Source organism: Vanessa cardui, chromosome 6, assembly GCF_905220365.1.
Source record: "Vanessa cardui chromosome 6, ilVanCard2.1, whole genome shotgun sequence".
Lineage (NCBI taxonomy): Eukaryota > Metazoa > Arthropoda > Insecta > Lepidoptera > Nymphalidae > Vanessa > Vanessa cardui.
This window is the reverse complement of record NC_061128.1, coordinates 3759091-3782040: the sequence shown is the minus strand read 5'-3', so window position 1 is coordinate 3782040 and position 22950 is coordinate 3759091. Positions and strand designations below refer to the sequence as shown.

General features: G+C 32.9%; 3 protein-coding genes across 7 annotated transcripts in view; 1 reads left to right on the top strand and 2 right to left on the bottom strand.

Annotated features, from left to right (window-relative positions):
* Positions 1–3173: 3173 nt before the first annotated feature.
* LOC124530431 lies at positions 3174–4033 on the bottom strand. Its single transcript, XM_047104597.1, has one exon. The coding sequence runs from the start codon at positions 3903–3905 to the stop codon at positions 3174–3176; it is 732 nt and encodes a 243-aa protein (XP_046960553.1). The 5' UTR covers positions 3906–4033.
* A 782-nt stretch (positions 4034–4815) lies between these two features.
* LOC124530298 (calcyphosin-like protein) overlaps positions 4816–22950 on the bottom strand; it is a 54141-nt gene continuing 36006 nt past the window's right edge. Inside the window, exons 1-8 of one of the 5 annotated variants that reach the window (XM_047104403.1) lie at positions 19157–19255; positions 16255–16335; positions 9949–10102; positions 8287–8383; positions 8134–8214; positions 7184–7308; positions 5648–5732; positions 4816–5103 (exon numbers count right to left, since the gene is read on the bottom strand). In XM_047104403.1, coding sequence (XP_046960359.1) covers positions 5002–5103; positions 5648–5732; positions 7184–7308; positions 8134–8214; positions 8287–8383; positions 9949–10102; positions 16255–16267 — 657 coding nt within the window. In that variant the 5' untranslated portion in view covers positions 16268–16335; positions 19157–19255 and the 3' untranslated portion in view covers positions 4816–5001. Of the gene's footprint in view, positions 5104–5647; positions 5733–7183; positions 7309–8133; positions 8215–8286; positions 8384–9948; positions 10103–11892; positions 12024–16254; positions 16336–17174; positions 17198–18715; positions 18763–19156; positions 19256–22950 lie in introns of those variants that run through there. The other 4 variants (XM_047104404.1, XM_047104405.1, XM_047104401.1 and 1 more) reach the window with 4 other exon arrangements.
* On the top strand, positions 21657–22600 carry LOC124530300 (18S rRNA aminocarboxypropyltransferase). Its single transcript, XM_047104406.1, has one exon. It carries the CDS (start codon positions 21810–21812, stop codon positions 22539–22541), a length of 732 nt encoding a protein of 243 aa, XP_046960362.1. The 5' UTR covers positions 21657–21809; the 3' UTR covers positions 22542–22600.

Below are 22950 nucleotides of genomic sequence, written 5' to 3'. Positions count from 1 at the left end.
TCAAATGTAAAAGGATCATCCCTTCGATCATAGGAAGGATGAGAAGGGGAAGATGAAGGAAAGCAATTTTCAGGAGGAACAAAAGGTGGAGCCAGTTTCGATTGTTATAAACAGGATTACTATCAATGAAGGAACCTCGGAAGTTTTTTATTTTTTTCCAAACAAGTGAAAAAGGGGTTCGAGGAGAAAGACTCTCACAGGAACGAAACCAGCCGTTACGTTTCTTCAGGGATAATTCTCTTTTTGATTTGGCATTTGTACTTTGAAAATTTAAATAGTTTTAGAAAGACGGAAATTCCATAAAGACCTCCTCAATCTCATCCCGCTTGCGAATGATGTCCGTGCATTCATAATCCCACCAAGGGGGGGAAGAAATAAAATTTTTAGGAGACTTTTTAATTGGGATGAATTGATTGGCCGAAGTTAATAAAGCAGAAATAAAATCATTATAAGTTTGTAAAAAGTTCTCAACGGTTATTACTGGAAACAGATCTGTCTGTCTTGTAACAGATTGCTGAAATTCTGCCCACTTAGCCTTCGAGGTACAATATTTTAAAAGAGGAGGAAATGGCATAGGCGAGACAGGAACATTATGGGATAAGGAAATAAGAATGGGGAGATGGTCACTCCCATATGAGCAGGATAATACCTTCCAGTTACAATGAGAGGCCAGATTAGGGGACGTTAAGGACAAGTTAACACAACTGGGATTCTGTGATGTAAAAGTCTTCTAGTAGGCGAGCCATCAGTAATAAACAAAGGTTATTATTATCAAACAAATCAATGAGAACGAGCAGAAGGGTACTCACACTGAAGGGAACCCCACATAGTATGATGGCAGTTGAAGTCACCTAAAACAACTAAAGAAGTAGGAAGAGTTAAAAGGATAGAGTTTAATTCGAAAATAATGGCAGAATTAGGATTAGGAATATAAATTGACACGACGGTTGTATTTATAGTCCTGACGGCTAGAATATTAAAAGAGGGAGAGTGGGGAGGAAGAGGAATCAAGGAATAGATAAGGGAATGCTTAAGAAGAATGGCACTTCTATCCCATCCACTAACATGATCATCGCGGAGACATGAATATCCAGATGGCCAAAATATGACGATGGAAGGAGGTAATTAGAGAGATCATTTCATGTTTTTGATGTCTAATGCTCTTGCAATTCCATTGAAGAATTGTGGCCATTATTATTAAAAGAACTAGAAGTGAACTGATTAAGTTTTTCAGTGACAGTGTACGATAAACTGATATTATGCTGGGTAATAATATCAATTAAAGAAAGCAAAAGTTGGATGATGCCAGATAATTCAGGATTTTGTCTAGAATGATTATCTGAAGTTGACAGAGCACAGCCATTAGTTTGGGAAGATTTTGGGGGAGTAACAAGGGCAGAGTGAGCTTCTTTGTCGAATCCCTTACTTAGGGGAGGACGAGGTCGTTGCTTGAGAGACAAAGTTGTCTGTTTGGACGAAATTGGAGTGAGAGGGCTCATAGTAGGGCGGGTGGGAGTTTACAAAGAGTTGGGAGAAGAGCGTGTGGAGTCAGTAAAAGAGCGGCGGGTAGGACGAAAACGAAGAGAGGCTTCAAGGTATGGGATGTTTTCCTCTGACATTACAATTTTTATTTGTTTCGTCTCATATGTTCCGGGCAGTTGGGGTCAGTAGCCATATGTGAACCGGAGCAGGACAGACATGTAGCCTCACTACGGGGTATCTGACAGGAACGTCCAGGATGAGCTTGAGCACACATAAAGCACCTTGGTTTGGACCTGCATTTATCTTGGGTGTGTCCAAAGCGGCAGCAATTATTGCACTGGATAGTAGGAAAGGAATACAGGGTTACTGGAAGGGAAGTGTAACAGCAAAAGATTCTCTCAGGCAGAGTTTGACCTAAATATATCACAACAACTGTTTGAGTTAATAACCACTCAGTTTTACCATCAGCAATAGATTTGCGATTTAGCCTTCTTGCTTTTATAGCCCGGCAACCGGGGTAGTAGCATTCAATACAATTCAAGAACTCCTCCATAGACCAGTCGACGGGGATTTGCTTCACAATACCCATTCGGGTAATGTGGAAAGCTGGGATAATGATATTATATTTCAGCTCTTGAAACAGTGGACTCCCAATAAAATTATTGGCAGAGGAAGCATTCTGGAATTCAACAACAACACGGTTGCGTCCTGCTGATTTAATTCCTCCCTTGAGGACACCAGAGACCTTGCTTTTGTAAATAGTTTGGGCAAATTTAAACAGGTTAATAATGTTATAGCCAGCTGATGGCTCGGGTTCCACTCGAGAAACGTGGACAATTAAGGGGCCTTGATCGGAGTCGTTATACATGAGTTTAGTGCCACTAAACTCGGTGAGTGTAAACGTGTGCTGGATGGAAGCGCTAGGAGGAGAGGAAGCAGCTTATTTGTTTATAATACTCTCTTCCACGGTCTTCTTTAATAATAGCCTCAGTAACCATCTCTACATCATGACATATGGAGTCACCTCCGCCCCCATCCGGGGGCTTCTCAGATTCCATCACCAATTACTAACTAATTAAAGAAAAACTTACCTCACAATAGGTAATACACACAAAACAACACAGGATAATACAAATATTAGTGAAACTAAGCGATATTAGTATAAAAATCTAATGAGATCCCGCACGTGTAGTAAACAATACCCAACCTCGACCAATAGTAATTCAATGACGGTAAGAATTTCAAACTATGAAGAACGGATCAGTTTTATTTTAAAACAAATGGCAAAGGCATATATAGAAAGACACCAATTTTTATTTTATTTTTATAAAAATAAAAAAAAACATGGTAAAAAGCCCGTAATTAATAATTGTAATCATAAAACTAACCATGTTAATTTAAAAAATCTTAAATAATTTATGCTTTGGTTTTGATTGTTGTCGCACTCCAAGGTACATCATCTCATTTCACAAAAAGACTAATGTTTTAAAATCGGTAAAGGTTTAAAGGATAACCATTCGTTACTGTGTGTATTTAACTCATTAATATTATAACCAATATCACTTATACTGCCGAATAATCTTTTGAAACCTCATACTGATCTTGTAAAATTAGTCAACAGCCAGAAAAAAGAACTAAAATGTTTATTATAATAATTTAGATATCGCAAAGCATAATCATTCATATATGTATCAGTAGGACAAAAAGTTTGACCATATCTTAGTATTTCGAACGATGTCCCGTAATAACCGTTTATTTCTTTTTAAGGTTGCTGTTACAGAGGTTTCTTCTGGTCTGACGTCTATTTCAGAAGTTTCTACTGGTCTGACGTCCATTTTAGAAGTTTCTGCTGGTTTGACAAATGCTTCTGAATAATCTTCTAGTTTGATACTTGTTTCGTCTGTGGTGTAAGTAGAACTTGTATCCATTGAAAAGAACCTGTCAACTGATTGATCAAAGTCAGTGGTGAAAGTGGTTGAAATATCATCTGTGTAATCCGTGTCGTTTCTGGAACATTCTGTTATATCGCCAGGCGTTGGGACGAATTCGTATACCGGAATTTTAGCCTTAGTGTAACCGAGACTGTAGAAGATCTTGTCTAGGACGCCGGTAGCGCGGAATATAAAGAACAATATGATGATGGCTAAAGCTGACATGATGCAGTCACAAGCCCCTCCTCTGTTGACGGGACAGGGGCCGCCGCCACCACACATGAAACATTTCAGCCTTGCCGTCAGTAGAAATACTATACATATCGGGATTAGTGATAGCATTTGTAGTAGAAATGATATAAAATTGTACATCGTTTGAAGGATCATTCGAATCAGGTTTTCTATCATAAGAATTACTGTCATAAACACTCGTACTAACATTTGTACACCGCATATTACGGTCTGAAGCAACGCGTGTAGTGTTCGACACATTTTGAAGGATTTTTAGTATTTTATATGCATAAACTGGTTTATTGAAATATTCAGTAATTAACTTCATTAATTGCTCATCGATTATACGTATTTATAACAAATGTTAGGCACTGTTGATTTTCAATAAATAATAATTCTAATAAAGGTAAAAAAATGACGTTAAGAATTTTTTGACTATGAAGAATGTGTCAGTTTTATTTTAAAAGAAATGGCAAAGACATTTATAGAAAGCCACCAATTTTTTTCCTCTTTTTTAGATGAAAAAATATCCTTAAATATTGAATTTATGCATCGGTAAAAATATCGTGAGTCTTTGAAATAAATCCGATTCACAATTATTATTGTTCTTGTTCAGTCTTACGTCGAATGTTATGTTACGTCGAATGTTATGTTTATCCAAAAAGTATTCATTTAATGAGTATTCAGATTTATTAATTATGTCATAAGAGTTTTTAGTCAAAGGAGACAGAAACATTTCGTAAATTCAGTTTGTAGTTATTGTTGTTCCAACAAACACTCTTGAAATGACTAAATATGTGTAACGCCACGTTATATACAAAGCCAAGCCAAAGCCAAGCTAAGCCAAGCCAAGCCAAAGCCTAAGTCTGTTCCCGATGGCAACCGCAGTAACAGAAAGAAAAAAGGTATGTCGCTACAGCAACGGGCAAATAATGTATAACGGAGTGATAAAAAATATAAAAGACGAATAATGAAAAAATATGTATAACCTTCCGCTTCATATGGACAATAGAAATTCTTGCTAGTAATATTTTATATACAACTACAAGACATGGTCGCTAGCTATGACCACGAGAGGATGATAGAGCACAATCCAAAAATTTCTTCTTATTACACTAGAGCTATCTCAATTGGCCAAATATTTTAAGATAAAAAAAAAAAAAAACACAAGTTAAAATAAGTATTTATTAGACGTAATAGTACCACACAATAATTTAACAAACAAAGTATTAATAATAATATTTATTACAACGACATTAGAGAACAAGAAAGTAGTGCAATTGACATATAAGTCTACACGTCTCTTTCGCTCTCAAGTGTGCGAATGTGCGAGAGCGAGACAGATATATACGTAGCATTACAGCTTGTAAGCTTGACGCATCATCAGGTCGAAATAGCAGTCATTGTCGATGGAGACACTTATGCCGCTGTAGTAGTTCATAAACTCTTCTAGGTTTATCTGAAACGAAACAAGTAAGATTCAGTCAATAAAACCTTATACTCCAGAAAAATTCATCGAATTTTTATTAATCTGGCATAAGTATGTTATTAACGATTGCTTAGGAATATTCCATATTTTACTGATTTTTTTATATATATTTTTCCGGCAATAAAAATTAAGTTATTTAAAAATAATCACTCTATCGTAAGATTTTCTTTATCCGTGTATTATAATATAAAAAACTAGAATTTTTCGTTTTAAATAAAACACCTTGTAAATGTGTAAACAATTTTAGAATCGATTGTGAGGTCAAGACAAGGAGACAAAAACAATCTCGTAAAAAATTAAGGTGGAATAGATTTCAGTACTCCTTGGACTATTCTACTGTTTTAAAAATAAATTAGCATATTAAGCAGAAAAAATGGTAGAAAAATTGATCAAAACAGATATACTTATTTCTTTATTTTCTAATTTTATAAATATGTACCTATATTTTACTTTTTTATTAATTATATGAAATCTATCGAATAACAACATATTCAAGTAAACGGTAAGTCCTTACCTTTCCATCAACGGAGCCTTCAGTTTCGAAGTTTGCGAGAAACTTGTGCAGAATCATATCGGCGGACTCCTCACCACTCATGTATCTATAAAAATTCAATAATAAAATCATTAGACTAGGTAATACTTGTCTCCTTTTTGGGTCGTGTATCAACTCTGAAGAGATTTTAATAAAGTAAAGAAGAATGTTTAAATAAATTTGTCCATAATTCATACATCACCTACAATGTACAGCATTTTATTAACCGGTCATTGTCGATCTTTATATTAGAGAATGTTATAAAAATATATTCAAATGAAAGTCAAATGTCATATATGAAATTTAAGATTTATTTACAGCATTTGCCTGGACTTATATCCACAAATTTGGGTTAAAATGGAATCCTTCATTCCATTTAGATTATAGGTACGTATCAAAATAGTATCTTAATATTAAATCAAATTTAATAATAACTAAAAAGCTGTCAACATATCCCGAATCAGGTACGATATCTATTCTCACAGAACCGCTCTGCTGTTGATAAGTTGTCATTAACAATGATAGATAATGACGCTGGAAGAAATATTTATTCCTTACATCATTAGTGCAGTCAACGTTGGGAAGTGAATTTTTTTGCCCTATTGTCTCTAGTTACATTACCACTGGGTTAGTTACCCTATCAAAACCTTAATACCAATTACCAAGTAATTCATTTGGCAGTAGTAAATGTATGTAATACGTTGATGACACCTACCAAATGTGCACGCTGTCGTGCACAAAATGACACGACCTTGGAATCAAATCCGAATATTGATGCTTTAAACGTAAATTGACATCCAAGTCATGACACATATAATTAATATACTATAAAAAAGTACAATTCGAACACATATTGAAACCATAATGAGTCATTACATTTTATCGTGTTTTCTTCTAGTAGAATACCACTGTTTAATGTTATTGTATTCTAATGACCTCTACAGTCTTCATATTCATTAATGATGACCTTGGGTGACCTTGGAAATGCTACTGGTATTGCCATATCATGTACAATTAATCCTATCAGCATATGTGCGAGCAAAACATTGAACGATTGTCAAAATCAATAACGTACCACATGTCTTTCCATTCGAATATAAACTCATTAGGTTAGACCCCATCCACCCACACCCACACAGCCATATAACCTACCTCTACACATAGAATATACACATATTCACATATCTAAACAATAAACAATCGATTCCCAACAAGAAAAATGATTACGAAATATTTTTAACAACCCTTACCTAGATTTCGTTACTCTCATAAGCTACCAAATATTTGTAGGCAGAGGAAAAACTTTAGGTAACCCAAGTCTAAAAGGGAATGAAATGTCGTAAAGACTTCAGTTTCAGTTTGATTTTACGAATATCGTTGAAATATAACAGATCTTCCAGACTATACTTCGCTGCTATCATTTTGTAATTAAGACCAACACTACACAAACCTATTCGAAAGATACACGAACAGATAATTAATATTAATTAATCATTGATTTTCACCAAAATCTCTCACCTTGGGTGTGCAGTGACTGAATAAACTCCGCGAACATCATCGATCGTGATGACGCCGTCACCTGTTTTGTCGAGTTTCTTAAACGCTTGCTCGACGATAGCGCGACGCGATTCTGACATCGGTGGCTGAAAATTATTATTAATATATTGAAAGAATGAGTAAGCAACCATCTGTACATTTATATATAGGCTAAGCTGGAAGTCTTTACTTCCTCGAGGAGAAGAATTAATAGATTATTCTGCTATGACGTGGAACGTTACACATCTATGAATAATTATAAAACATAATGAAGCATATGAGAGCAGTGCTTGTCCGGACCTGAACCGATAGTCTTTGTTAAAGATTCACGTGTTCTTGAGGGTTTGGTGATATCGCACACAAGAAATTGTAATTAATTTAGAAAATGATACAATTCTATAAACCGTTCCAAGCTAAATTTAAAGGTATCTCTCAAAGTGTGGAAAAAACATTTGAAATTGAAATTTATGGCGCATATTTTGAGATATCTGTGGTATCTTCACTGGAAGTAAAAATAAATAATTTTATACAAAAATATTACTCAATTTGAAACATTAGAGAAAATTACATTTATAAAAGACAAGGAAATAATATTTCTATTTCTTTTAAGTGGATACATTCATACTACGTTCAGTGGCGTAGCTATCGTAGGGCCAGGTGGTGCAGTGCACCAGGGCCCTGGAGTTCAGGGGGCCCTCTAAACTAAACCTTAAGCTTCTGAAGCTAGAAAATCATAACCCTGCGCACAAGATTTCTTATTTGGTATCTATAATTTTAAAAGGTAATTATTAGTTAAAGAGGGGGTGAGGGCCCAATTCTTTTTCTATGCACCGGGGCCCTTAGTCACCTAGCTACGCCACTGACTACGTTCTATATACATACATACTGCGGTTTGCAATAACAGCCGTACGAAATTACATTTAACATCTTACCCGTATCTGGACGAGAAACTCGTCGAGACTGATCGAGCCACTCTTATCGGTGTCGAATTTATTAAACAACTGCTCGGCTTCCTGAAAAAACAACGAAACTTAATATCTCACATAGGTTTTTGTAGGGTCTAAAAGAAAAAGGTTGTATCATACGTCTTTGCTTATTTCCAATCCCGTCTCTTTGATACCGTTGAGGAATTCCTCTTTATTAAGCTGCTTGCTTCCATCATCATCCATCCGACGGAAAACTCTGAAATTAAAACAAATCACATACAATTTGCGACTGTCAACTTGACTATAACAAAGTGAAGTCAAAACAACAAATATCTAATTTAGATACAAATATATTTATTAGAGTTTCTACTCCTTAGACAATATTCACTCATAGTTTTGTATTGCAGTCTTATATTTTATAGGATTCCGTATAATGATTGTAGACGCGTGATATCTTGGATCTAAATATTACGGGCACAGGCTAAGAAACAATTAAACAGATATATAACACCACCCATTTTCTTCAGAGAGTCAAACAGAAATGATGGGGTTAATAAAGCGGCAAAGAATGAGGGAATATCGTTCGAAAAATCTAGCTTTATCATATAGCTCTGTATGCTGATTTTTCGATTTGGTTTTTCATTATATGCACCAATATAATTGCAGACATTACGTGATTACAAATTTAAGGATAGCTGTCATCAGTAATTCTTTTCATTGAAATTTTAGGTGATATAAGAATTTATTTTTATTATACGCACCAATATAATTGCAGATTACAAATTTAAGAATAGCTATTATCAGTAATTCTTTTCATTGAAATTTTAGATGATATGAAAATTTAACTTTTTTTATAACAGTGGCCACCTAAAAACAAATCATTATTTCATAACATTCTCAAGCACTTCCAGTGGCAGTAGTCGTAATATCAAAGGCACTATTCTTAGACTAGAACACTGAAGGGTGTCAAGTTACTTCTTGACCTAATTAATATCCAAAGAGTGTTAATGATAAGTCTGTTTGCTTTACGTTATACGTTCAGCGAGTTAAAATAACGATCTTTGCTAGCATATGTGATAATTACAAACACACATAGCAATTAAGTAATTATGTTAACTACCTCGATGGATTATTGCTTAGCTTTGAAGGATGCAGATCCTGAGGTCTCAGGGACGAATCCCACAACAAAACATTATAAAAAAAATCGGATTTTCCTTTACATTTTGCATCGGTATATGAGAGTGATGGATTAGAAAGTGCACTCGTATTATCTACTTGTACGTTACTTGTGCCAGACTCAATGCTGCTACTGAAAAATTTTCTACTGTCAAATCTAACAAAATAAATAGCCTAATCTGGGATCGATCCCAAATCCGATATCGGTGGCCATACGACCAACAAGACCGACAAGTACATAATTACTGGTAAGCTAACTTATTCGATGTATACTAATATCGAAACTAATTCAATAATTCTAAGTGTAGTAACAACCTGTAAATTTCCCACTGCTGAGATAAGGCCTCCTCTTCCATTAAGGAGAGGGTTTGGAAAGTATTCCACCACGCTGTTCCAATGCGGGTTGGTGGAATGCACATGTGGCAGAATTTCGATGAAATCAGACACATGCAAACCTGCATGTGTCTAATCCTCACGATGTTTTCCTTCACCGCCGAGCACGAGATGAATTATAAACACAGTTAAGCACATATATATAGTGGTGCTTGCCTGGGTTTGAACCCGCAATCATCGGTTAAGATGCACGCGTTCTAACCATCTCAGCTCTTTTTTATTCTAATTGTATCTTCAGGTAATTTGACAAACCTTCCAAGTCCGACGATTCCTGAGGCGCCACGAGAGAGACACAGGAGCCGTAACTTCTCCAACGGGTCGGTCGTGTTGGAGAGAGCACGCGTGCTCTTTTGAATCAGTTCCTCCTCTTGACGGGAGGAAGCAGATTGCGGACGGTGCATTGCTACTGTTAAGTTAAATATGTTAATAATTAATATTATATATATTAATATTTTTTTAATCGTTGTGTCTGTTTTATCTGTTCCTAGTAGGAATTTAAATTATTTCTTAATGTATGAATGTAGGACAAAAATGTAAATTACAAAGTCAGAAGTGCGAAATAGTTTATGCGTAAAATTAAATAAGTTTCTAAACATATATATTCGAAACAAAATCAACACAGTACAATATCGGAAATAAAATATATAACTATGACAATGTATATATATACGTAAGTAACGGTATTATTATTACCAAGGGGTAGAATTTATTTATTTTTTACCAATTCAGGATAAAGCTACAAATTAAGTAGATATGGAACTTTAATATATATTTCGTAATATTTATTTGTTTATTTTTTCTATGTTGTTAGATGTTTCCTATAGGTAACAATTAATCCAATGTAGTCAATAATATTGTTAATCCACACCTTGAAGAGAACGCTGTCAAAACTATAACCAGGTACACAAAAAGCTTTGTTGAAGAGATTTATAGTATCTAAGCTGTTACTTTTTATACTAACTATTAATAAACCTTAAAGAAAAATAAAAGCAACTGTAGTTTTATTTAACTATCACATAATTAAAACCTTGTAGCACTAAATAAAATAAAATTTTTAAACGTTTTTTCCCAGGTAAACGAATCTACACAAAAAATGTGGTGCGCTTAAACGCTGCGTAAGCATAATAATTTAAAAATATGTATCGCGTACACATAAGAAATTATACACGTGCCTATATGCAAACATACTCTCATATTCATACCCATATATGACTACAATACATTACTTTTATGAACAGTTCTTACATGATTGTTTTAATTTTAATTTATAAATCTAAACATATAATAAAATTGGAGTGTTTGTTTGTAACATTAAAATAGTCCTTTTTTACTCAATGCATATGTTTGGCTTTATGTATTTACGAGTTTGTTTTTTATAGTTATTATTACCAGTGAAAGATTTTTTCAATCAATTTCAAGAGGGCTTGTAAACAAGCGAGTTTGATTAATTTCAGGTTTCAGTAAACATTTTATGATGTATCTAAGACATAGGTTCTGGTTCTATATTATATTTTCCAGATATTTTAATTTATAGAAAAATAATAAATTTGTTTTATTTAGATCTGCAAATTACCCATATGGCAAAAATGCGTTCAAAATTTAAACGTCATAAACCTTTAAATTGGCTGTTAGAAAATCAATAAACAAGACATACCTATTGTATCGATATAGTTCCGATCGTTGTGCAATTTAATACAAAGTATTTCCTTGATTGCAATATTTAGAACACAAAACTTCAAACAGCTTTATTAAGGCTATAAATTAATAAGCAATCGCATTTAATATTTATTTATTTATTTTTTATATAAATAAAATCATATTTTTTATTGAAAAGTACATAAATCAAAAGATCGCAAATATGATATAAAACCTAAATTAACACAGTCTAATTTCTATCGAGGTTTAATTCAAGCAGTAACTAATGCCTTCGTTGCCTACAGCACAAAGCTCTACACATTTCTAAACGAAACGATGGTAAAGATTGGTGCTAAATACCTTGAACTATCCACATTACATATTCTCAAAGGACAATCGATATAAACACTATATTATTTATGTAATAATTAAGGCTGTCGATATAGTTTGTAACATCTGTTGGCTATTTAAGAAATCAGTAACTTTCTTTGAACTTGGTAACATAAAACTATTCAAATTTTATATGATGTCAATTTTGTATAAATAAATGACAAAACTTACTGTTGGATTTCATTTTCGATTTTCCCCGATACATTTCTAAGGCATTCATTTAAATGCGAGTCACAAAAAAAACTTAATGTTATATCTTTGTATGATGGCACGTCTTCATCGTAGAAGGTGCTACGGACGACTAACACAAAACATTCATAGTTTCGTAGCGGAGTCACTGACCCGTGGAGCGCCGTCGTATGTTTTAAAGAATAAAATTAGTCTAATTAAATAAGGATAAAACTAATAATTGTCTCATATAAAGAATCAAATAAATAGTCTATATTATTTTTTATAACTTATTATATTTGTTATACTAAATAAAGCGCATATGAGGCGAATTATTTGAAATTATTGTAATTTATTAACTGGACGTAACATTCTGAACCTTTATCAAAATGACACATTATAATATCAAATACTTCTAAAATTTTAATTAAAACTTTTATAATAACGTAATAATGATAAGTTGAAAGTTGTTTTGTGTTGACTAAGACATCGCGGCAGTTTCAGGAACCACTTCTGTGTTATCGATTGCATTTTCTTTGTAATATTTTAAGGGACCGTATATTCAAATTTAATTATAAACGAAGGCCAAGTTTGTTTCTTTAGTAAAACTGTCAAGGACAAGCGAACAAATAAACTAAGAACGCTAACCTAATTACGAAAAATAGCATGACAAGGGACATTATAATAATAAAAAAAATATTATATCATCGGTTGACTAAACTTAATTAATTATAACATTATGGATTTGGTCATCAGAATTGATCTTTATGTGTTTATTTTTGTAGGTAGGCGGATGACATATGAGCCACCTGAGACGGTATGTGGTCATAACTCCCAAATTTTAATCATTCTTTACATTATCAATGCGTACCCAACATTGGAAATTATTTTATTATATCCCTTGTGCCAATTACTTTGCCTTCTGCGACCTTCAAACAATGCAAAGTATTTCTGTTTCGCAGAAGGATAAATTATGAGTAGTTGGTACCGAGACGGGCTTAAACAAGCCCTACTCACCAAGACAGCCATACCAGCGAGTATGCAATATTATTATAGATTAATTTAATTAAATGCCATATTTCACGAGCTTTGCTCGGCCCTGTGTTTAGTTTAACTATACATAAGCTATTTTTATTGATAAAAATATGCGTTTTTAATGGTATAATTCCCAGCACTTAAAAATACGACGATATATTCGCGTCGCGTCATAAAACCGTAGTATTCTACCTCCTTGAAGTTCAAGCTTGCTTCATACAAAATCTCATCAAATTCTATGTATGGATTTGTAAAAGGGCGTCAGACAGACAGAGTTACTTTCGAATTTAAAATATTAGTAAGAATATATATTTAATTAAAAAAATCATAAAAATGTAGCATTAAAAAAAAGTATTATGCATACACTACCTATCTAGAAGTTACAGCAATTATAGAGTAAGAGTAGAGTATATCGGTATAATGATGGCAGTTAAGAGCTTAGCTAGGGAAGCTTGTTTAAACACTTCGTCTAGGATATTTTATTTTCTAGAATGTATAAGGATTGCGCTGTAGTCGCGTGCGGGCTAACAACTCGAATATTATTATCGGCATGCGAGCGATTATGTTACCGTCAACACTAGCAAACGGTTAACAATTAATCAAATTTAATATTGTTTCTTCGCTGTACTTGTTAATTTTATGTTTCTCTTACCATTTGATTCATATCATAACATTTCTTTAATGATTCATTTTTTCAGTTCTTGTTATGAATATATTAAGTAATTAATTGCATAAGCTCAAAAGCACAGTCGATAAAATGTACTAATTGATGTATAAATACTTTATACTATTTTTTGTGGACGGTCCATTTGACACAGACAACTTAGCAGCTTAGCAGCGCAGCTAAAAGTTGATGTATTGAAAAAGTCTGAGCTTTGCATGAAAAAGTTTGGATTTTTTCATGAGAGTTGTAAGTATATATGCCTGCGTAATATTTGGAGCCAAATAATTGATTAGTGAATAAGCATTAATTGATTAAATTATTATTAAAAAATAATAACGAGATTTGTAACGATACTGCTAAGAAAATTGACTGAAAAACTCTACATCCAAAAAATTACAAGTCGGAGGTAATGAAAAGTCCATACAGACATTTGGTCGATAGACTATTTTACTCAAGACTAGTAACTTACTTACTTTTGTGCCAGGTCTGTGTCGTGTGGACCTACCATACAAAATAATCGATGGCATATCAATCTATACTAATAATATAAATGCGAGAATAATATCCGTTTGGATGTCTTATTATCTGCCTATTACACTTTCAAACTGAATTTGACAAAGAAGGACATAAACTACTATTTGACCAAATGCTAAAACACGTCGAGGGCGACAATCAGTACGCTATTTAGGCGTACATAATATTTTCATATCAATAACCTGGACCTTGCTTTCGGTGTTAACATCAGGATGTAATACACACACACACACATTATTAGGACTCTACCCATCATATAACGAAAAATATACGTGTCTATGGTTAATGGCGGCGGCTAATTGCATATTTTTATTACAGTGGATCACGAAGGTAAGTACTAAATATATTATATAAATAATACTTTTAAAAAATGTTGAAAGTTTTATTGTAATGACAAGATTATATCAATAATAAAAATATAATAAGCACAGATTTATACAGTAACTAGTTTTAGTTCATATTTGTATATATATAGCACAGATTAATTTCTATACATAAATAGTTTATGAAAGTTTTTTACATATTAAAATTCACCTTACTATATAACATTAAATAATGCAGCGCTTACTATTCATAAGAACCAACATCGCATCTCATTCGAGAAATTTAGAAAAACGACTTATCGACTATAATCTTTTTAATTTCGACCCATAGTTATTTGCTAAGAGACTTTCTCGTAGGCCTTTTGCTACCTACAATTACTCACTACTTCTACTTTGATATTTTGATGTATCACCAGGAGTTAAGCCAGGGTTAGCCTCGGAATTGTTCGTAATATAGTCTAGCCATTTCGTGCAAAGTTTTTGCAAATGATAAATATACACCTATCACGTTTAATGCTCTTTCTATTAATGAAAACCTTATCAAATCGTTTAAAAGAATAAGTGGAGATAGAAACAAAACAAAATGTTAATATCGCACTCGATAGCAAAATATGGCGAGGAAACTGTTTGTATCGGCTAATTATATCCCAGCCTTCTGTTACAAATGAATCTAGAAGTTGGATAATTATTTTTCTTACACTGTCGTATACCGTGTTCGCCTGTTGTTCTTGCGCATAAAAATTTAAAAACCCGCATCAACTTTCTGACTCCGTAATTAAAGATAATAGTAACAGAACTTTTAATTTATGTATCGGCAAACTGTTTAAACTTTCCGTTCAAATATTAAGGTCGGACGAACATTTACGGTATTGATTTTGATGTTAACACGTGGCCTTTAATTATAAAGTAAGGTAACGGCTCGTAATTGTTTTCACGCTGAAGGGAGCTTTTCCCACCGTAAAGAGAAACATTTCAACAACTACCAGTCGCCCGCAGCTTCGGTCGCGTTTCAGGGTGTTGGTTGTCATGTATTAGGGAATAAAGTAGCCGATGTCTTGGAGTTCATGTTTGCTTCATACCAAAATTTCATAAAATTCGGTTCATCGGATTGGTCGTGACAGACAGACAGAGATTCTTTCACATTTATAATATCAATAGAGAATAATATAAATTGCGGAAATATGACTCAATTTCATTCCGCACTTGAAACGGAAAAGACACATCCTCGAAATGGGTTTCTACCTTTCTACTTCACCAAGCACGTGTTGTGTTATACATACATACATTTTTATTAACACGAAAATACGATGCTGAGATTTGTACCTACGATCCATATTGATATTTGATTGAGTTTGTTATTTAAATCTTACAAGCAGACGTTTCTTTATGATTCATGTGAAATAATCATAATTACGTATAAGAACATGTTGTTAAAATATGAACATTCTCTGGAACTACTCAATATTTCTTTAGAAACATTAATATTAATATGTAAAGTTCTATAAAACAGTAAGTACTTGAATGATTAAATTATTACAAAGTAGTTTCAGAGGGTACGTTAGTAAAGCCACATAAAATGATTAAATATAAAACCGAACAATCTGAATGAAAAATCGTAGGCAATTATTTTCAATTAAGCAATTTAATTTTATTAAAGCTAATTTATAAGAATAATTATTGAGTTTCTAGCTGCCTTTCGAAGGGCTCTATGCAATGTATGTCTCCTAAGCAATGTTTTATAAATTAAATTAAATTTTGTGACATAATAATTCAAAAGTATTTGTAAATTATATTTTAAATTGTACTTACATCCGGCGTCCATTATGTTCAAGCTGTTGTCCTTTTTGTCACCTCTGCTGGAATTAGGCGCGTCCCCGTAGTTGAAGCAGGCTGTACAGAACACATGATATTAATGTTTTATTATACAACCGTAACATTTTAATGAGGTATGAAGCAACTAAAATATAAAAGATTTTTTATTAAAATTGTTAACGTTCCACCTATAAACGCAAAATTCTCAGGCTCAATCTTGAAATCTCGAGCTATTGTTGTCCTGAATCCTAACACAAAACCCTCTCCAATAAGTAATTTCTTAAAGATTTAAACTGCCGTGGTTCTTTTAGAAAACCAAATACTTGAACAAATAGTTATGAACATTATGCTGCAAACTATCCCTTTATGGCCCGCAATGAGGTAGGAGACTGATACACAATGATTAAAAGCTATGAGCCATTGATTATATATGGATTGCTAAATAGTTTAAGACTTTATAGCTTTATGCTATTCTTAACAATCTAACAACCTATTTTATCCATTGTATTGATAAATTGGTGGCTTTAACTACGTAACTACATAATAACGATCAATCGACGTGTCGTTACCTCGTGTGTGTCCTTATTAACCTAAAAAATGTTAAAACTCGTGTCAAGGGAAATTAAACTAATTTTGACAACACTCGATGACTCTGGGGGAATCTTTGAATAATTTGATGTCGTTTTAATAATTATGGTACATTTATTGGAAGCACCACAACAGCTATTATAAAAAATGATGACGTATTTGCGTATAGTCAGTGTGATATAGAACACAAACAGAGCTCATATATTATGCTTTAGTTTTATGGTTAAACTTGACATCAAAGCAGTGAAAGACAAGAACAACTTCGGAGCTCTCTTCTGCGTAAAATTGCCCTTAAATCGGATTATGAGAGACGTTCTCTATACACTCACACTTTTGTTTAGACTGCAGTATAATATCTTCTGCGCAGTTGGCTAGTCTCCAATGGAAATTCGTTATGATATCTTGGTCAAATCATTAAAAAACATACTATTTTTTATGACTTTATTCCATTGAGCAATATAGCGTCACTTAATTTTGCTACGTTTCGACTTGAAGGACGAGGGAATCAATATTACAAAACAAGGGAGATAACATATTCGTCCAATGTACAATTAGTAGCAGAATAACGGTTAAAATTTAAATATCCGACTAAACCAACAACCGATGAGATACTACCGTCAATTTTCTCATTTTATTGTCGGCCCCTTTTCAGCTATACTGAAATAAACGTCGTTTAATGACAACAATTTAAGGCGTAGCCATTTTTGAAATCATCTAATAGTAGTAGATACTGAAGGCCTATTGTTTATACATTAGTTAATTTAGACTCGTCACGGTCTAGCAATCGCTCTACATGAGTCAGCCAAGCCCACGCTATAAAATCCTAATCAGACCATATCAATTCGCCAAGACTTGTTCATCCTTAACGAACGTTTGAATGACAAATTATCAATTTCCTTTAACATTTACCATTGAGATCTTAAATATGAATAAGTTGATGGAATATGTAAGAATGATAATTTTCCAATAAGTTTTCCAAAGGAAAGGAATGATTAGTTTAGTCATCATTTATGCAAGTTGCCATCAAGGCGGTGAGTCGACAGTGCTGTAAGTAATTGGTATGACAATTTGTGTTGAATATATAAGTCATTTACTGTGTGAAAGACTTACACTATCGACTTTAATTATAGACGTTTACAGGGTGATTACTTAAAGAAAGCTCTCTTTTGTTTTTATGATATTGGTCTGCGGACAGATAAATGGGCCTCCTGATGGGAAATCACTATCACTACCTACAGGCATCGATATCACGAATACGCAATCAACTTTAGGACTAAGGTTGGCTCACTCACCCTTTTAACTTTAACACAAAAACGCTATGCACATATTGCTATTTGACGGTAGTTAATGTAAAGAATCTGAGTCCCTACTCAAATGGGTTGAGACTCAGAGCTTGCCCAATGCCCAACCTCTAAAATTATGACTAACCACTATAAAAATACCACCAGATGTACATACAAAAGAGGTTGCTAAAACGCGATCTATTCCATGTTACATTTGGTGATTATGAATGTACATTAACAAAGTTACCAGTACATTTTAATAAATATTTTCTTCTGTTTTGCTCTGAAAATTTTTAGGTGTAGTCATTATCGGAATTTTGGAAGTAAATTAAAATTCAATTAAGAAAACGTCGCTTTATATCTAAAGATGACGGACTCTAAATTAAGAACACTGCAGAGATATAAGTCGCATGGAATATGGCTGTTAATCTAAGGTATGCTTATCTTAATCTTCGATTGGAATGAGGTTCTTTGGACCTGAATAAATTACTGGTTTATTATGAAAATGAAATATAAAACAAAAGTATGATATTTCAAAAATACTTTCTGGGCTAGAAATATATTACATTTATAATTTCTTATCTTACCAAATTTTTAAACTGTGAAAATTTCGTAAGCGCAGAAAAAACGGCATTCAGCTATCACTCCCCCGACAACAATGATACTTTGAAATAAAATTACATACCAGTGAATCGATCGAATTAAATTATGTACGATCATTAGTTGTATTGTGTGAGCCCTATTATTTTAAAAACTTCGTGTATAAAACAAATTAAATGTTCTATACTTCGAACAACATCACCCAGTACATGTAAAACAAATATATATTTTATTGAATACGCTTTGACCAATCACATATATGAATACACTTTTGTAATGAAATTATGAAAAATTATCGTTAACATTTATTCCGATTTAAATAACACAAAATAAAATTCAGTTGCTTCTTTATACGATATTTTCTTAGGTAAGGTAAGGAATATGTTTTACGCAAGGTTTATAAATAAACACTAAATTATTCACTTTACCTTATTGCACAACTTAAGGTAAGGACGTGAGCGTTGTTGAACTGAGATGGTATGACGCATAGTATGAGCGTAGAGGAGGCGGGGATATTGTCTAGCCTTGCTCTCTATTTGGCTTGAGATTGAGCTAGATTTTTAACAAGAAAATTCAGTTACCTGGGTCAAGTTCGATCTAGCCCAATTTCCTTGCATTACATGCTATTATTATCATGCAATAATATATTGCAACTAACGAAGATCTTTTACGTAAAAATAAACCAAATCTCTAGAATTTTGCTTGTTAGAACCATTAAAATATAATACACTAAAAACCAATTTCAAAAAGTCTAGACATGTCAGAAATTTCCAACTAAATTAGTCTTATCAGCCGAGCTATCATCATTTGTCATTGTTATCAAAAACATAATTATAATGTAACGTGTCTATGTCTAGAATAATATAGTTAAAGGCCATGTCATCTACTGTAATAAGTAGATAGCTATTACACCTAAAATTAATCAAAGTTATAATGTAGGATAGAGTTTTTGTTTTTTTTATTTTCTTCATATGCAGTGGCCTAGCTATCGAAGGGCCAGGTGGTGCAGCGCACCAGGGCCCCGGATTTCAGGGGGCCCTCTAAACTAAACCTTAAGCTTCTGAAGCTAGAAAATTATGACCCTGCGGATAAGATTTCTTATTTGGTATTTATAATTTTAAAGGGTTAATTAGTTAAAGAGAGATGGGAAAGAGGAGGTGGATGGCCGATTATTTTTCTATGCTCCGAGGCCCTTCCTCACCTAGCTACGCCACTGGTTATATGTAGGGTATCTTATCGAAATACAAGAAAATGTTTTCTTTGTTTTATTATTTTTGTTCTTTGCAAAGTAAATATGCTTCCAAGCATGGGAACTTAATGATTTAAAAAAAAATAGAAAAGGGTTACTAATAAATAAATAGTTAACAACTACGGGCTACCCTACAAACAATTAACTAATACTGATTTGATTGCACATATACTTATCATGAATATATATTTTTGAATTGTAATTCCTTGAGAAATGAGTGTATCTCAGGGGTAAACAATTGTTACAAAGAGCGGCTACTAAGCTTCTTTGCTATCCTCTTGGTAGAATCTGCATTTCGAATCGATGAGAGCTTTACGTAATGCCATTCTATAAAATAACAATTCCAAAGTATTTTATTTACTTGGTGGTAGGGCATTGTGCAAGCCCGCCTGGGTAGGTACCATACACTCATCAGATATTCTACCGCTACACAACAGTACGCAGTATTGTTGTGTTCCGGTTTGAATGGTGAGTGAGCCAGTGTAACTACAGGCACAAGGGACACAGCATCTTAGTTTGGTGGCGCATTGACGATGTAAGGAATAGTTAATATTTCTTACAGCGTCATTGTCTATTATGAAAGTGTAAATTCTTAGTTTTTTAAAAAACACATAAGAATAAACAGCTATTAGAGTATATTTCAAAATAATTCACCCAAGGTGGTAAAATTAGGGATTACAGAATCGAATTTCTTCTTTTAAAAAAATTTTAAATCCGGATTACAGTTTTAAACTCCAGTTTATGAATATATGCCAGACGGTAACGCACATGACTGTTCATCCCTTAGGGATGTGAAATCAGAGATGAATGGTTGTATATAGAAGATTTTTTTTTTTATTTCATTTAGTTACATGGAAATATTCAGCTTCTGTTTGTTGTATGTTTTTGTTGTTATTAAAATACTGACGTAGCATTTTTTTTCTACGCGATATCCCACGGATATACATCTAGTTACTGCAACTGAAGCTATCTTATATTAATCGTTGTAATAAACTAATCAATCGAAACACAATTTATTTTCAGTTTTTTATAATTTCTACCATTGTTTCGAATAATATTATAGGCGTCACAAGAACTAAAAACTACTACAGCGATGGCTAAAATAAGCTATTTAAATCTAGTATTTCTATCAATACTGGAAATACAATAACGAAAAACGTCCAGTAAATATAAAAAATAAAATTTAAGAGTATTGAATTCAATTATGAATGTTTTAAAATTAAACTACAGAACATTTTAAATATATTGAATAGAAGATAAGATTCATAATTACCCGCCATTGAGGCGCTGCTCATTCTGCCGCGTGTAAAATCAATCTTGAATTATAATTATATTCTTAGTAATAGGTAATCTTAAGTACAGCAGTTGCAGTTTAAATTATTTGTAAAAAAACAATTCAGACAAATATGTCACTTTTTATTTTTCTTTTAAGTTCCAAATAAATTAATTATATGACATAAATATTATACATGTTGACGTTAATTTTATTTATTTAAAGTAATACAGAATATTTTATACTTTCCAGAAATCAATCGAGAATATAAATACATAAAAAATCTGCATGAAATTTATTATTATCTTACTAAGCGACTTAGTTTAATCATCTTATAAAAATTTAGAATGGCAAACTAGTGTTTCATTCGCAATAATATTTTATGTTGGCGGCCCTGTCGTAATGCTGATTGTCAATTGTCACTGTCAGCGTGTCAGCTTGTCTGTCTCAATCAAAACAAATATTGTTTTATTTTTTATTTTTATTACATACTTTTTTATGATTATTATACTTTATTTATGATATTTTAAATATATTATCCTCCATTAATTAAGTCACTATGGCGCCTCCTAAAAAATTTTCAGTCCGTGGAAAACGATCTAACCAACACACCCAACGAGATTATGCAGAAAGGTTAAATGATTTAAGCATACAGTCGTCGGAAGACAGTGATGATAGCTCAGAAAGTTCAGATACTGAAGGCGTAGAAGCAACATTTGCAGTAAGCATGTGGGATTTAAACCATTGTGATCCAAAGAAATGCTCAGGACGAAAACTCTCGCGGCATAAACTTATTAAGAACTTAAAACTTGGTCAAAAATTTCCAGGCCTTGTATTATCGCCGGTTGGAACTCAGTGTGTGAGTCCAAGTGATAAAGATATTATAGAGAAGTTTGGATTGGCTGTCATAGATTGTTCATGGGCTAAAATCGATGAGACACCATTTCAACGAATGAAATCCCCCCATCCAAGACTGTTACCATTTTTAGTGGCGGCCAATCCCATAAACTATGGCAAGCCATACCAACTCAGCTGTGTTGAGGCTTTAGCTGCGGCAATGTTTATTACGGGCCATAAAAAAGAAGCAAATTTTTATTTATCAAAGTTCTCATGGGGACATTCCTTTTTAGAACTGAATTCTGAAGCGTTAGACATGTATTCAAATTGTACAGATAGCAAAAGTGTAATTGAAGCTCAAAACAAATATTTAGAAACAGCTGCGAATGAAAAAGATACTAGAAAAATGTGGCCATCAAGTGATTCGGACAATGAAAGCGATAATAGTGAATAAATGTAAAATGATTTGTAATTATATTCTGACATTAAATAATTTATCTTTATCAAATTTCATTCCATATATTTATATTTCTCTATAATTTTAATATCTAATAAAATCATGTAAAATTTTATACAGATTATTCATTGATGATAGATAGATCTATATTTAGATGTTATGTGCATACATTCATAAGGACAATTATTTATTATTATATTTTTAAGACTTGTAATTCCACAAAAACTATTTAATCTGTCATAATTATAATGAATCAATTAACCTTTTATAAAAACAAGAAATGTTGATTCAAGCTTAGTTATGGACTATAATTTATAATTTTCTTTACAGCGCCATCTATGCTCAAACGTGTGAATCATTTCAAGTAATCTTATTCATGGATATTCTAGTTGCTCAAATATTGTGT

Coding starts and splice junctions, on each gene's coding strand:
- LOC124530431 (XM_047104597.1), bottom strand. CDS start 3,905: ATGTGTCGAACACTACACGCGTTGCTTCAGACCGTAATATGCGGTGTA.
- LOC124530300 (XM_047104406.1), top strand. CDS start 21,810: ATGGCGCCTCCTAAAAAATTTTCAGTCCGTGGAAAACGATCTAACCAA.